We start from the raw sequence: 17,193 nt of genomic DNA, 5'->3' as shown, positions 1-17,193 counted from the left end.
CAGAATCTATCTTTAAATGTTCTTGCATTTTACAGGAAGACACTACTCATGTGGTAATTAAAAAAAAAAATACCGGTTTTACTTTAAAGTATCATCTGCTTGTACTAGATATGGACATAAACTGGAGATTTAAATGGATGGAGAGATTCTCAAGTATAATTTATAGATCGCAAGTTGGTGAGCTTCATTAAAATCATTTTATGCGAGGAAATGTTGTCTGAAGGTGTGCCGGGGAGGTTTAGATTGGATATTGGGAAGAAGTTCTTCATGGAGAGGCTGGTCAAGCATTGGAATGGGTTACCCAGGGAAAGGGCTGAATTCCCCATCCCTTGAAGTACTTAAAAGACTTGTGAACATGGCAGTAAAGGAAATGGTTTAGTGATGGAACTGAGCACGTCACATTGATGGTTGAATTTGGTGATCCTGAGGGTCTTTTCCAACTTAGATGATTCTATGATTCTGATAAGAGTAAAGTAGAATAGAATAGAATTACATTGTATTTAGTACAGTAATTTAAGAGATACAAAGATGTGTTTGAAATATTTTTTAATAACCAAGAACATTATTATATTGCAAGCTTGGAAGCATTCAGAGATAATACAAAAGAAAATAGTATCTGGTTCACGCAGAAGCATGAAAGCTTTATTTTGATGGTTTCTCAATATGGGACAGAGTTGAAATGGTTTGGGAGTCACTAACCATGTTTGGTGTCTTTGATAATCAAGCTTGTGATTTTTTTCTACAAACACATCAAAAAGAATTATGTTTTAAAGACTAGAGGCCTGATTTTATATGAACATTTCAGCATTTTTTGCATCAGAAATTGTACACATATTCAATCACCTATCTGCTCCTGGGCATTTATATATTCCCCATGATTACAGTAATGTGGCCTGTGTGCACAAACTCCTGAACTGTATGTTCAAATAAAACAGAGGTTTAAATAAATCACACATACAAATCAATACTTTATATACACAGTCGTGGTATCCATAATTAAAAATGTAAGCATATGAACAAAAATTTGAATCCTCTCCTTTTAAAAACTGGGTGATATAAAATATTTCTTGCAACGGGTTGGATTGTACTCATTGCTATGATTCCTTGTTAATTATAATAGTGTAAAAGAGATGGTTACACAGAGAAGGAAGAAAAGAATTGCATAACTTTAGCTGATCTACTAGAAAAGCAATTGATCTTGTAAAAGTTGTGAATCCAAAAAAAAAAAAAAAAAGAGCACTGAGATCTTAAATTATTAAAAACTACAGTCTTATAATAAGGACATAACAAGAAATTGTATCCTTGTAAATAGTGACTGCACTATTCTTCAGGTTTTTATTGTTAATAACTGCCTGTAAGAATATTACATACCTTCAAGGTATGCCTTCTCTAGAAAGCTGTTCTACAGTTTTGTAATAAAGTAATAAGTCATGTCAGGGAGAGCTTTAGTAGGCTTTCAGCGTACACCTTGAGTGTGTGCTGAGGCATGAAGCCAAGTGCCATTAATTATTTGAGAAGTGTGCTGGTACCTTACTGTTCTTACACAGAAAATCAGCCAGACAATAATGGGTTAAGCAGCCAAAAAAATGCTGTTGCTACAATTAATAGGCTGGAAGTTTTGGTACTTGTCATAAGTTGAAATCTTGAAGCTTCAGAAAAATCACGTCCAAAAAAAGCACCTGCAAAACAGATGAAATAATTGATATCATAGGAATTAATTAACCCAGGCGAGCAGATTCACTTGTTATGAACAGACAAATGTGCACCTGCAAAGTTCTTGCACAAGGAATAGGCAAATATAGCATGTACTAACTAGCATATGTAGAGTTGAAAATAGAAATGAGGTTTCTCACTCTAGGAAGAGAGGAAAAATGGGGAGAAGGATTAGAGAGAAACATCCTTTTCCAGTATCAGTAAAAGGGACAGAGAGAAAGAATGACATGTATGTTGTAGCATTTGATAAAGGACACAGTGAGATTGACAAACTGTTCTCTATATATCAACAATTTTGGTATATATATCGGAAAGAAAGCACCGACAGATACTTTGAATCTTTCTAATGGTAGCAGGTATTTTTCTAACATTGCTGTATCTCAGTTGAAGAGATAACAATTTTATAACTCCTATCACCACTCTGAAGGATTTTTTTTTAAACATTCCAATAAAGAAAAATCTTTTTGGAAACAATACCACATTGGCCACTACCTGAACATATTTATGATATTGGAGAAAACCTTATAGACACCATGACATCTACTTGAACTAGGAAACAAAGCTAGCAACACAATTCTGAGTTAGGAGAGCTGTCTTTTTACAACCATTGTAACAGTAAAAGTGTAGAGAAAGAGGAAGCCATAGCTTAAATGAGCTGGACCATTTTTTCAGCCCTTACACTAGCACCAGCCAGTATTGTAGGGCAATCATCTCCTGAGGATTCACATTCCTTGCGATCATGAAAGATACACAAATGAGCTCCTCCTTGGAGGAATGCCATTCTAACATTTATGATACAGAGATGGATAACGCACAAAAGAAATAAGCTACAAAATGGATCTGATATCTGCAGACCATTTTTTCTCTGGCAGAATGAAATATTTGTTACGGTTTGCAGAGTCCTCTTATAAGGTTAGATTCCTCAGCTGTCCATAGAAATGTAAATAATTCTGTGAAAACATTAGGCTTCCTGGCCCACCAGCTTGGACACTAATTCCTGCTGAAATGATCAGGGGAAATCCAGCAAACACAGGTTCTTTCCTCAGTTATATTAAATAATATCTTACTGCTTTTTTCAAACTTCTCTTTTATAATGTTCACTGCAGTATTGAGAAACTTATCATACTCCTACCTCCTCACTTCCCCAAAAAAGCCCTTTCAGCAACAGCTATAGCCTAACCACTATTTCAACTTTCCTTTATGAAAAGCAATTTGATATGCTGAACAGCTTCCAGCAATGTTAAATAAACTACTCCCTGTGTGCGTTACTGCGTGGTGCCCTCAGTCTAATGGATTTTCTTGATTTCCATACTTCTTTAGTCTGAGGACTAGAGCAGCAACAGTTCCCTTCTGTTGTTTTTGTTTGTTTGTTTGTTTGTTTGTTTGGAAGTGGTAAAGAACTCTGCAGAAGAACCTCTCTTCTTGAAAAATTTGTGGACAGATGTGCCGCTGCAACATCCATTCCACAGGAGATGATATGCCCACTTGCTTCAAAATGCACATGTTGTTCCATTTCACCTTGGCTTACGCGTTGACAAGGAGCTAGATGTGTTAAATAGAAGCTGTTAAAATTTACATGGAGATTAAAGCATTCTTTCCACTTTTCTGATGTGCCAGTGAGCTTTCCTGACTAGCATGCTCCTCCTTTTTGGTCTGTGTGTTACCACTTCCCAAATCTGCCACGGCAGCTGGGTGGAAGAATACGTCTATCCTAAAGACACCCTGCAGGGAATATGCTGAGGTGACGACTATTACAGCTGATTATCTGGTATTTGAGATTTAAGGACTTGCATAGGTGCAGAATGCTCCTTGGCATTACTGTTTTCCCATGTCACTCAGATGCCAGCTGTTTACTGGACTGACAGAATGAAGGACGCATTTTCTTTCCTTAGGAAAAAAAATGCTTTGCAATAATAATGATTAAAAAGCAATAAAATGCATTATTAAGTTTATACTTTAAAATGAAAAATTTCTACAGCTGCTGTGGATGGATTTGTGGACTCAGCGTATAACTTCCACCATTTACTCCAGTGCTGCATCGCCTCAAAGTGTTCTCGGGATTGTGTTTCTCCTGCTTTTCTAGTTAAAGATGGAGATGCTGGAGAAGGCTGCCTGGAGATGCAGTAGACTTTTCCTTCCATTCTTTTATTGCAGGCTTTCCTGGTCCCAGGAGTAGGCACTGGTACATTGCTGGGAATTACTTACCTTCTTTTCCACTGCTCTCATGTTCCTTGATTACCATTTCTGTTGCATTCCTTAATTACTCTGACTGATTTCTTTTCTTTACTATCTTCCTAAAACATACTGATGTTCCTTTAAAATTAGGCACTGTAGAAAACACTATTTAAAGATTTATGAAGTCTGGTTAATTGTAGATTTTCTGTGGGATCAATCCATAAATAATCAACGGAACAAAAGGCTAATTTGACTACAGAGCAGTGCATTTGAGTATGCGTATTTCCCACCTCAAAAATTTTACCTGATTTCAGGGATCCCCACAACAGCCAGCAGCACATGGCAGCCAAAAACAGTTGCTCACCTGCTCAGGGAGGTGCAGGCTGTTGTTTTGGTCTCGTTTCTCCCATCACTCATACAGCTACCCCAGTCGTCTTCTTCTTCTGCTGCTTTGCACGTTGCTGAGACAACTTTAAGACAGCCTGCCAGATGAAAACAGCTCAGAAACTGTCCCTCTGTCCCTCTCAGAAACTACTTACACAGATGGGCAACAGCCACAGAAACTAGGGACTAGATTCTGCCTTTACCAACGAGCAAGAGGTCTTTAGGGCCATGCAGAGTACACTTAATGTACGTTTAGGCTCATAGGTTGTCATTGCCTTCACATGGAAGAATCAGAGATCATTTCCCCAAAAAATACGGGACCAACTTTGGTGCTCCTGCGTGGGAATCTTAAGCCAATTTTCAAAGGTCGTGTTTTTATTAATGGGGATTCCCTGTGGTAATGCCAGTAACACAGTGCTGCAGTAACGTGGTAGTGCAGTCTCTATGTGGTTAAAGTCTGGAGTCTTCCAATTCTCATAGCTTTTTTTTTTTTTTTGGTTGTTTGTTTCATTTTGTTTTGTTTTAACCTCGGCAGCCCTTTTATTGACTTGGATGCCCGAAACAAATGTTTCTCTCAAATCACTGACGCATCTTCACTGGGCAGGGGATAATTGCTGATTTCTTCCAGGCACATCTAAGTGGCATGAAAGCTGTTTTGTTTTGATTTTAGCCTGAGTTTGTTTTTCACCATCGGTGCTTATACAGGCATACATAAAAGGTTCTAACACAAAATGAAGCTGTACAGTCATCTGGGAGCCCCTTTAGGGAGGTGTAGCTGAGCTAAACATAACAAAAGTTGCAATATTATAACTTTCCCTAAAAAGTTAACTGTATTGATTCATCAATGCAGTCTATAAAATGCGTTCAAAGGCTAATTTTAAAAGGTTGCAGACACTATTTAAAGCAGTGTAGCCTGTATTATGAATAACATTTATTTTACAGATATGGTGTCGACTTGTGGTTTCAATCCTTGATATTTCCAATCAAATGAGCCTCTATTCAGCTGCTTATAATTTTGCCACTTTACTCATTCATGCTGAAACATTACTACCTGCCATCTACCTGTTGTATAAAGTGAAAAAGAAAGTTCTATCAGTATTGAAATAATTTTCCATCTCTGTCTTTGATTAGTACCTGTGCTTCCAGAATCATGTTCATAAATTTGCATCTATACAAATGTGTTTAGAATGCTCATTTTTATTTCTTTAAAAATACAAAAATGAATCCTTATTCAAGATTTTTTAAAGAAGATAATCTACGGTGCATTAAGGAACATAGCATTAGCACTTCAGTAAAAGTGTCCCTCAAATTTATCCAAACAACTGAATAGTTTAATCCATTATTTAGCAAATGTATTACACATAATTTAGTTTTCTGTTTGTGTATGGGTTTTATTGATTCTTTGATGAATTACAAATTCTTGGACACTAATCTTTCTCCTGCAGTGTTGTATTGTAAATATTCTTAAGGTTTTGTTAGTTTGTTTTTTTAATTCAGTAGGGCACTACTATAAAATAAAAACCAAATAGATGTTTAGTAAGTAAGGACCTTAAAGTAAGTCATACGTGGTCATAACAACCTACATAGCTACCTGTCCTCACTTTTCCAGAGAACCATATGACATTTAATATTTACATTGGATTTTGAGAATTGTACCATGCTAGCCCAGTGATCTTCATGGATATGAACCTACAGAATAGTCTAAAAAGTAAGCATATCCACCAGATGTGGTATTACGTTATAAAATTAGCAAGATCTTAATTTCACTGTTTCATCTGTTGAATCTTGGGATCACCTCTATTTTTTCTTATTGTAGCCAATTGTTGCTATTATTCAGTTTAGATTTATTTCAGTCTTTTGAGGATAGAAAATAATGTAAAATTAGAGAACATTTCTATTAGTCTTTGAAGAGCAATTTTACATATAAACTTCATTATAATTAATATGTTGCTTAGCATACCCCATACCTATTGATGTACAGTAGAAATGAATGTTTTACTTTGCCCATTAAAACTTTGATAAGTTGCATATGATGAAGTTTGCATGGATCTTAAACTGATGATCTCACAGTGTCTGGTTTCCAAAAAGTAGACAAGATTTCCTGTGATTTAATGCAAGAAGTCTTACGGATCATCTCACATCCCATCACCTCTTTGATTTTGTCTCCTCTAATATACTACATATACATATATATGTTTCTCTGTATAAAGGCATGTGTATGTAGGTAATGTGTGTGTACATATACATAAACATTCAAAACAAATTATAGACTTTTCTCAGAGAGGGAAAGAGAGGGAATGATGTTGGCAAACGTGGTAGATTAAGTTATGCTGTGGTGGAAGGCTCTTAGACCTTACTTTAATACATCTGCTACTCCCTTGTTTTTTTTTGAGGTAGAAAAAAATAATAGCCTGACAGGTAGATGATTCATTAAATTAGATAAAACTGTGGTGTGTGTCCTATAACATACACACATAATGTGTGAATAAAGTTATGTACCAAAAAAGGGAAGAAATATTACTTAACAGTGTGTTACGAAGGCCTTTGAAGGCCATGTATGGAGATAAAACCAAAATTAATGCGCCTACATTACATACACCTACAGGAAAACACATAAATAAGGTAATAAATAGAATAGGTAGGCAGCCTGTGACATTATCATTCTGCATGTAGTTAACAAAGAAAAGAGCACCAGTCAGCTGTGTTTTTCCTACACTGTCACTTTTTCTGAACCAGCAGCTCCCCCTTGACTGTAAGTTTAGGGCACGCCAGAATGTTAACAGCCAGTCTTCCTCCCAGATCTTTGAAAATCCTTCCATTACAAGGCAGCGACAAAGAACAGGTTTTGATAGCCTCCAACAGCAACAGGAAAGCAGCTTATGTCACTGAGTAATTGTTGCTCTGTATGTGAAAAGTTTAATAATAGAGTTTGTTTTCACACTGCAAAAGCTATTTGAGTCACCTCAGTGGCAAACAAGGTGTTTATCTTTGTTGTTATCAGAAGCCTTTAGTTGCTAACTTAAAACTCTTTGAGAAGTAGCTGACAAAGGACCTTAAGAAGTACAGAATAGTGTTCACCTGTGCTGTGTAGTGCAGATCCCAGCTCTTTGATGAGCCATTGAATTGTATCTAGTATGACAGGCAGTGATAAAATTAATATCATTGACTGTTCTCCTTGCCTGCATGAGCTCATGGATAAAATTCAGATTCTTTAAAAACATGGTATGTGACCCATATCACTGCTCCAGTTGTTGTATTGCAACTGATGTTTTATACAGAGAAAAACTGTATTGACATGAACTGAAAATAGTTTGATATATACCGATTATCTCTTTTGTCATTTCTTGTAATCATTTTAATAAACAGTCTCGGTAGAATATTGAAATATGAGAATGACAGAAAATATGTCACTGAAAAAAAGATTTATCACAAAGATTAACTAATTTAATTTACCTGTCTATATATAGTTTAATTAGAGAAAGCAGCCTTTTACCTGACTCTTTTTCTTTCCTCTCCCTTTTTGCTTTCCAAAGTCAAAGATGTGAGTAATGCTGTCCTCTCTTCTCCACCCCAAAAAATAGAAATATTAGACAGCAGAAAATACTGGCAAGAGAAGAGATCGATTTTAGTATACAAACACAGACGCATTTAATTGCATAACCCAGCACACACAAATATAATCCCATCAAATTTACCTCAAATAAAAAGGAAAATCAGTCCATTCTCCTAAAATGGTTGGGTCATTTTGTCACTAAGTTGGGTATGGATCTCTCCTTACCATCTGTAGGAAGCGGGGAACCAAGCTAGATAATTGCTTTTTTGATATATGATGTCTTTTATTCTTGTAGCTTCGACTAACCAGCACGTTCCGTATTTTATAATCTATCATGGCTGGTCTCTCTCCAGTGAGTCACCATGCCTCATGTTTCTAGCAACTCCTCCTGCATAGTCTCACTATCAGTTTGAACATGACCCAACGCAAATCTCTTCTTTTTTCTCAGTCCATTTGTGACCTGAATAAAACGAGGATCATGTGAAGAAAGAAAAGACATGCGATTACTAAATCAGATAGTACTCACATTCAAAGACTGTCATTATAACCTTATTTTGTAATATCCTAATCTTTGTGATCATATTCTGCCTTTTGTAGGTAAAATACATTGTGCATCTTTCATTATATTCTTTTTTCTTGTTCTTTTCTATACACTTCTTTGTTCTTTTCTACATACTTTTACTAGAATATAAATTGGTTAAAATATTTTTTAAAGAAATAATAAATAATTGCTTAAAATAAACTAGATCCTAGTTTCTGCACAATAGTAGAGTCAAACAGGCTTTCCTAGATTGCTCTTTCTATAAAGTGATCAGGCATCAGAAGGATAAAAGGACTTTAAAATCGTAATATTTATATATTGACAGAATATAACAAATATGGAAGATGTCAGTCTCATAGTACAATAATGGGTTTCAGCAAACAATTTAAGAAAATGTATGAGGTGTGTAAAAGCATAGCAAATTATGTGTTTCAGAAAGATTAAACCATCTCTTCCACAGCTCCTGATGGTTGCCATTCATTGTAAATGACAGCAGTCTTCTCCATTTTAATTTGATTGATGGGTTCTCAGCCAACTATAAAAATCCCATTTTCATGAGGAATGTTTTCCCACACACAGACCAACAAGTGTCAGATACACCTAAAAGTTGCTCTAAGTTTTCTTTGCACTCCCTTTACTTCAGCTTACTTGGTAGCAGTCAATTCAGACCTTGTAAAACTGGGAAATCAATGTATGTCCTCACCGTGACAAGCTTGTGCACAGCGGTGAAAATGCCCGTTTTTAAAGCAGCAAGGTTTGTGAGCACTACGGTGACTACACGTCTGCATTTGTTATCATGCAGAGTACCACCCAGGTAAGGGAAGTACTTAACAATCATGACTGTCTCAATCACTAAAGACTGGTAATTGACCCATGACCTTATTTATTAGACAGGGCAATTCAAAAGAGTCTTAGAAATAATGTCTCAGCTAGCCAGAGGTGAAGCCCTCACTCCTCACTGTCTGAGCAACGCCACTAGAGCAAGGCCTGTCAGCCTACAGGCAGCCTTTGGCTGGCCTCTCCAGCTTTGGCAATTTATCTGGTTTCCCAGAGGGACCTCGGTGTAGTACAGCTTTCTTTGCACTTTCTGTAAAATACATCTAGATTTAGGTTTTTGGTCTGTCATGGGGCCTGTAGCGGCCTGGGCTTCCTGGGCACAGCCAGGGCCCATCCCAGCAGGGTGCAGGGCAGGGTGGGGGCAGCCAGGGCAGCCCCAGCATGAGGGCAGCCCGCAGCCAGGCTGAGATGTGGGCCTGCGGGTGCTCCTGGCTCGGCAGGGCTCCTGCCCAGGCAAGGCTGCGATGCAGCGGGGCTGTGGCTCGCATAGGGACCAAGTACGGGAGCCACAGCCGAAAGCAGCGCCCAGGGATAGGAGTCGGCCCTGTCTGCATCCTCAGGATTGAGCTGTGGGGAAACCTCTAATCATGGCCCCAGTGGGATGTGGCCACCCTCAGCTGCACTGGCTCTGAGCTGGCCCCAAGGTCCCGCAGCCAAAATCTAGGTGGGGAGAGGCACTGGGGGCTCCTTGATGTGGTAATAGCCACAAGCCATGCATCGCATGCACCCAAGTCCTTGTGGGAAACATACACAAACACTGTGCTGCTGGGAACAGTGGAGATTAGTATCTCATTTTAAGCAGTAAGTATTAACTTTGGGCTCTGGTGCACAGTGCACTTCAAAAGCTTTTACAGTCTCTTCCAGTACCTCTGCACATAGCATCAACAGTGCTAAAACTCTTCTGCAGCTGCTTGGTAAATGCCTTCTCCCTACTCTCTGCCCAAGCTGGAAACTAGCAAGTCATGAATCAGTATCTTTAAGAGTTCACCAGAGCTTTGCAAAGTATTAAGATCTCTTTTCATATGCATCTTTGTGTAATACAAACAAACCTAAATGTCATATATTAAACATTAAATAAGGAAAATTATATTAATTAAAAAGTTTCTACAGTTTAAAAACACTGTAGGCAAATCATGATAAAGCTACAGTAAAGCACTTTTATAGACATGTTATCATTTGTGAAGCCAATTAAATTATCAGTGCTTCTCTGCATGATCGCTGGTATTTCATTGGAGAAAACTTTAGTGTCTTTGAATTGTTCATTCAGACACCCTGCTAATTACTTAGCCATTAAGGCAATATTTTATTATTGTCCCCCAGGCTTTACAAAAGTCAAATCTTATACAGTTCATATAATTAGTACCTCACAAAGTCACTTCTGTTGGAAAAAGTCAGGGAAAATAAGATTCCTCCCAGTGATTAAAAGGTTAGAAAAAAATGCTGTGTGGTAACAAACATAAATACAAACTTTTTTTTTTTTTTTGAATAGTCATCCATGCACAAATAATTTGTGCAAATGATAGATACAATAACAGCTAGCAGAATAAAGGAAATGTTATAATGAGAAACACTTTGAAAGTACTAATTTATCAACCCATACAAAATGAAACTTCCTGCATACATAAGCATCTGGAACAAACTTTTAACTTACTTGTAATGTATTTTACATGTGATTTTGAGTGGGAAAGATGACCTTTTTCCTTCTCCAAATACAAAGCAACAACCTATTCATAATTAAGTGCCTGAGTTTCTGATTTGCCAATCAGGCAGTTTGTGCACTGAGTTCTGTGGAGCTGGAACTGCCACAGATCAGTAAGCAACAAAAATGATAGGAAGCTGGGCAAAAGCTAAGATCCTGCTTCATTAAGGAGCTCAGTTAACATTAAGCATGCAGGTAATTCTGTTGATTATGCTCTTTACAGAGAGTCATATCCTAATCCTTATTTTAGCTGTCATGTGGTTTTGGGACTCTTTAAGTGGAATACATCTAACACTTGTGTATGGTTTTATACTACAAGCTGCAGTCACAGTGACTTGCATGCAGTAACGCAATCTGTGATCTCATAGTAGAACATTTACAAACCCCAGTTCTAAAAAACATTACACAAATCAGAAATTACAGTGGAGTGCATATACCATTGGCTCCTTTGTGCAATTTTCCTAAAAGTTTTGATTGGTATTGCTTTGAGCTACAGTTGGCAGTGGTCTTATACAGCCTGAAGCTCCACAGTGGAGGCCAAACCATCCTCAGTTCTGTTAGGATATGCCAAAGAAGTAATAAGGAGATTCTTCTTTTGTTCACAGCGAGCAGACATAGTTCTGTACAGACCATGAGCAGTGTAAAGCTGTACTCAGTTTGGGCTGGTTTGGTGGCACCTATCAGGGCATAAACAGGCATGACAGAACATACCCTGCCAAAGTCTAACTCGTAACAAGTTAGAAGAAATCATACCCCTTAAAACATGCTATTAGACATGTTTCATGTTCAGGAAGAATTCCTTAGAAATTGAGGTTGCAAATTAACAGCCTGTGTTGACCTTGCATGCTTATTACCTGATCAGATATTGTTGCAAATTTGCATGTTATTGGTTGTTGTTTTTCTCTGAAATAAGCTTGTGCACAAATTCTTCTGCCCTTGTTTTGGACTACCTTAAAGCAGTACCACTCCAGTCTCTAAAGATGCATACACGTCTCTGAAATTATAGTGGCTGGGACATTTGCTAAATTAGCTTTTAAAAACCTGGGTAGGAAATTTAGTGTTTGCTAGTTTTCAAAGGACAATGGTAAATTGCTTCTTGTTAAAGTTGAAATTCAGACAGTGAAGCGTAATATTTGTTAGTAGAGTATAAGCTTTCATATGTATGGCAGCTGTAGTGCTGTATTTCAGTCTTGTGCTGCATATTCAGTAATCTTTACAGAGCAACAGTTTCACCTTGAATGTCGGCAGTCAGCACCAAGTTATCCCAGGAGCTGAGTTATCCAAAACTTGTGATCATCTGGGGACTCTCAGCATGTGTTAGTATGTTTATGAAGGGCTGGATTTTATTTAAAAGCATCCAGTAATTGTAATTGTCTTACTCTACGTTTGGATGGGGGAGGATTGTCAATAGTTTTGTAAACTTAAGCATACCAAAGCTGTCCTAATATCTTTGGCTTTAGAATGTGTGGTGTGTATCTGACATAATGGTGCATGCATTTGTGTTGGCTTCAGAAAAAGTAGAATATCCACATTTTTACCCATTTTTCCCCAGCATTTTCATGAGTATATATATAAGACAAAAATAAATAAATACGAATGAAAAATCCAACCATATTGAAACCATAAATGCTTTAAATATACTCCAGAATACCATTTCAGAATAAAACATTTACTTTTTTTTTTTTAATTGGAAATAAGTCATGTTTTCCTTGAGTTTTATTTTAGAATAATGAACAGCTTGAAGTTTAAACAAAATATTTTTCTTGAAAAGGACTGCAGTGTTTCTTTTGATCTAAACTGGTTTGTCATTTGGGGGACAGAAGGGAAGGAGTGATTTGAGAACTGACAGAAAAAAAATTGGAAGTAATAAGGATTTTAAAGAGCACTCATTTTGCAGTGAGTGAAAAGGTAGCCTGGAATTGCCACCTCTTTAATCACAAACTTCTTTGTTGTGGTGCTGTATGTATGAAAGGTAGCTATTAAAAGCAAGAATTTAATATTCATCTTCAGCTAAGGCATGGCAGGATTTGGGCATGAGAAAAAAAGGAGCAGGCATATGTAACACCCTTCCAACATTTCACCTTACCTCCTCTCCTCCTTCCTCCCAGCAAAGCTGAGAGGAGTCAGCATCTACCGCCTGTATCTACAATGCTGCTGTCTTCCTTGTACCAAACCTGCTGTCATTCCAATCAGTAGAAAATTGCCACTGACTGTAATCATGGTGGTATCAGACCAGTAGCCTTTTAAAGGGAAATCCCCTGCTGTTCCCACCTCTCTTATCTCTAGCACCAGAAATACTTATATTTTTTCTTCGGTGACAGCAGGGCAGGATTCCTTCCTAATACCTATTCAGCAAAGTCAGAAGAACACACTGGGAGAACTGCTGAAATTGTTGGGTCAAAATTAAGCTCTTAAAATTACATTTGAAAAAATGGCTCCTGGATTTTGATGGATAATCAACTGCTACCTTTTTTAGTCTCACACACTCCCTTTCCCTCAGACACTAACGAAACCGCTATTGTATCAAATGGGTGCTTTGGAATCGGAAGCAAAACTGATCTGTGTATATGTTATCTATAAGTTAATGCCTTTAATAACTCACTTAATTTGAACTGACAGTGAATCCATAAAATTCATAAATCTTGGTACTTATTTATCGAGCGCTATATTCTAATATTGTTATTTTGTCTTATTGCAAGGGAAGGAAATACTGCCTAGTTCCTGTAGCAATATAAAGAATATAGTTTTGAGTATGTCAAAATGAGAAAAAGCCACATGGATCTTTGAAATATTTATAGCAATGGCTTCCATTGTACTGGTGAAGGAGTCGGAAGGAATATGAGCCTGTGCACTCCACACATGTTCGAGTTGCTCTTTCATTTGTTTCAGTTCTGTTTGCTGATTGGGAATCTGGAAGACAGTAGCTGTAATACATACTGGCATGTGTGAATGTGGTAGCTGGCAGGAGAAAGAAAGAAATCTCTGTCTAAACTTGTGTGGTGAAGGCTGAGGACAGTTTTAAAATAATATTTCAGAATGCAAACCAAGCATATTTATGATAACATTTATTTTAATTAATTGTTTCTGCTTTAAAGGCCAGCAGAAAGGCATTTAAGGTTCTGCTGTGATGAAGAACTGCTGGGATTCCTGCTCCAACTGGGTGGGCAGTGGGCTCTGACTGCTGCAGCATCTCCCGTCCCTACGGCAGCTGCTATACGGGTTGTTTCTTGACACAATTAAGAGTAGCCTCAGGCTTTCTGTAGTTTGTGCTAGAGGGTATTGGCACCTCTGTCCTACATCTCCAAAGGTTATTAGAGCAGCGCCTCCCAGCCCTCCTTCCAACACGGTGCAAAGGACCAAACTAATTGACCCTGCTGTCAGAGGCTTCTCAGGAGACTCTGGGCAGGTCAGGCCCATCTGCAAATACCGGGATGTCATTCCTGTCTCATCAAGGCATTGTGAGGAGAAGCACATTGAGCCTTGCAAGTCTCTACTGCTTAAATAAGGAAGCCATATAAATAGCATTGGTAGATAAGAAGTTATCCCACTCTTTTGTCTTATTAATATATGGAACCTGCATAAAACATAGACAGTGAGCTTGTGTTTACTGGTACTAGTGAAGTTTCCTAGATAACAGTTTCAAGCAGCAGTGAGGGCTGTCTATTAGGAAGCCGTCTCTTTTAATGTTTTCCCATCAGATATCAAGAACATATATATTTTTTTAAGTCCATATACCAAAATAAAAACTGTGAAGCAATATGTGATCAGAATAGCTTATATATATAGGTTGGAAAGAAAAGACAGTGCATTATAACTGCATGGAACAGATTTTACTTACGACCAAAATTTGCTGCTATTAATAAAATATTATTTTCTTGTTTTGCAGCTTGCAGGCCTGGATTCTATAAAGCATTTGCTGGAAATGTAAAGTGTTCCAAGTGCCCTCCACATAGTTTGACCTATGCTGAAGCAACTTCTGTCTGTCAGTGTGAGAAAGGTTACTTCAGAGCTGAGAAAGACCCGCCAACTATGGCATGTACCCGTAAGTCAGATCAGTACCTGTGTCTGTAGTTCTGTACCTCATTTATTCTTTTTTTTTAAATTTAAAAATGACATGAAATTGTACATTTTCTGAATAATCCTGCTTAAAATTACCCAAAGAGATTTTTTTGATCAAATTTCAAACAGTAGATTTCTGTTTAGTTACATCCCTAAAAATACTGCCATGTTTCTTACGTTAATGACTTATTAACCTGTAGTTCTGAGAGGTGATATAAGGTTTGTCATACATCGTTGTCATACAGATAGCAATGCTGATTTCTAACTATCAATATGTATTTTAAGGACATGAAAATATTGCTGTACAAAAACTTCCCAAAAAATGAGGCTGCATATGAAGAAAAAAACAGATACGACATACTCTTGTCTCCTCAGATAAAAATTAAAAACAAAGTACTATTGCAGTAGTTAGCAGTGCATAGTCAATTTTTGGTATGACTAATAATGTAAAAGTAGCTGAGCTGACACCAGCAGAATTGAAGTACTTCCGTGCTCATGCTAGTCTCTCCATATGGCACTATACTGGGTAAATTGGGAATATACCAGGTAATTTGAGGCTGACTGACAAAGTTATAGGTATTCTGTAATCCTGAGGTCATTACGTAGACCAAGCCATTGCACATCCACTGAATGGGAGTGATCTTCACCAAAAGCGACATTGATCAGATCCAAGGCACTTATCAGAAAGTTGTCTAATCTAGCCGTAGGGCATTCAGAGGTGAAGGGTACATCCCAGCCTCCAGCTGCTTGAGGGACATGGGTTCAAGAAGCACCTCAAACCAACTAACAATCTGCTGTCAGCTCGCTCTGGAGTGAGGCGTGTAGGTCTGTCATTTTTCACAGACTATGTGAGGGGAACAGAATGTTGTTCCAGACTTCCCAAAGGAAAATGTTGATTACAAACAATTCCACTCAAATGAGTGCCCTGAGCATAGGCTATGAAAACTTACCCACAGAGCTAACGCACATCACAGGCACTCTTGACAGTTTCATGCTTATTAAGATGGTTTCACTCATACATTATGCAGATGTGGTACCACATTACTTATGCCATTGATTTTTCATTTGCAAAAGACAGTTTTCTGAAAAATTACTCACACATGGCATTATGTTTCCCTAGTTATCTTTCAGGGCACAATTTTAAGCCCAGCTACCCACTAGTATTGATAAAGTAAGGAGGAGCATGAGAGCCTTGTGGCACCAGGGAGCAGGTACCTACAGCACCCTGGTCCTTCTCCCTCTTCCCCAACAAAACTGGGATGCTGAAAGCTGCTTTGGCTGAAATCTGTCAGGAAAGATTTGCTGCCAGGCCACTCTATTTCTGCTGAGGATATCAGCCAAAGCAACCAATTAAGTTGGGGCAGGGAAGAAATCAGCCACTGCAGCAGTACCAGTGCCCCATCTCACCTCAGTTTTGGAGAAGTAAGGGAGACAGTGAACCACATTCTGGTTTCTGCCTTGTTCTTGGTTCAGTGCCACCACGGATTGCCTCTTATTCAACCTAGATTGCAAGGTATCAGTATTTCACTGACTGTAATAGCAGATGTATTCATCTTATACCTACAATGATGATTATTTTACTAATTGTCAGCTCTGGAAATGACACTAAGATTCTGACAGACAGACTGTGTTCTTATCTTTTTGCACATCATGAGTAATGAAGAGTCTGCAGGCTAAATTATTCCCTAACTGATATCTTTAGCCCCACTGCTTTCAAATTATGCTCTCGGTTATTAAAATTATGTTTCTGTCATAAATACAACTTCACTGCCTTCGGTGGGTCTGTGCAGATGTGGCTAATTTAAATTTAATAAACAAAGATATTGGGAATGTATGAGACAGGGTAGAATTTAGCTTGTTTCTTCCAAACTGTCATGCTTTACCATAATATGAGGAGCTGAAAAGTTAGAAAAAAAAGTGAGCCAATTTGACTACATAAAGAGAAAAGGCTGCACAGTAAGAATATGCCTTTTCTGCGTAATCACTTTTGGGGCAGGTCTGTATTTTTGATGTCAATTTGCAAATTTTTGTCCTGACTTATGAGACAAGATAAAAGATTAGAAATTTTTCTTGTGACTTTTCAAAGAAGAGTTGTTCTTGAATCAAACACAATTACTAATGGATTCTCTTTACAAACCTCTTCATATTCAAATATTTTAAACGAACTACATTCAAACCTATTTTATTTGCTTCCTCACGTCCTGAAAAGCAATATGCCTAAAATAGGTAGAT

General features: G+C 37.7%; 1 protein-coding gene across 14 annotated transcripts in view; it reads left to right on the top strand.

The window, feature by feature from the left end:
- Positions 1-17,193, top strand: part of EPHA6 (EPH receptor A6) — a 568,875-nt gene that overhangs the window by 298,827 nt on the left and 252,855 nt on the right. For 13 of the 14 annotated variants that reach the window (XR_013952651.1, XR_013952652.1, XM_080597214.1 and 10 more), the window contains one exon: positions 14,789-14,944. The exons of the other annotated variant lie outside the window; for it this stretch is intronic. Coding sequence is in view for 11 of the 13 variants with exons in the window: in XM_080597214.1 (XP_080453340.1) it covers positions 14,789-14,944 (156 nt within the window). In the remaining 2 variants the exon portion in view is untranslated. The remainder of the gene's footprint in view (positions 1-14,788; positions 14,945-17,193) is intronic. 14 annotated transcript variants of the gene reach the window in all.

Source organism: Anser brachyrhynchus (assembly GCF_964034855.1).
Source record: "Anser brachyrhynchus genome assembly, chromosome: 1".
NCBI lineage: Eukaryota > Metazoa > Chordata > Aves > Anseriformes > Anatidae > Anser > Anser brachyrhynchus.
The sequence above is the reverse complement of the archived record's forward strand: the minus strand, read 5'-3'. Positions and strand labels throughout refer to the sequence as shown.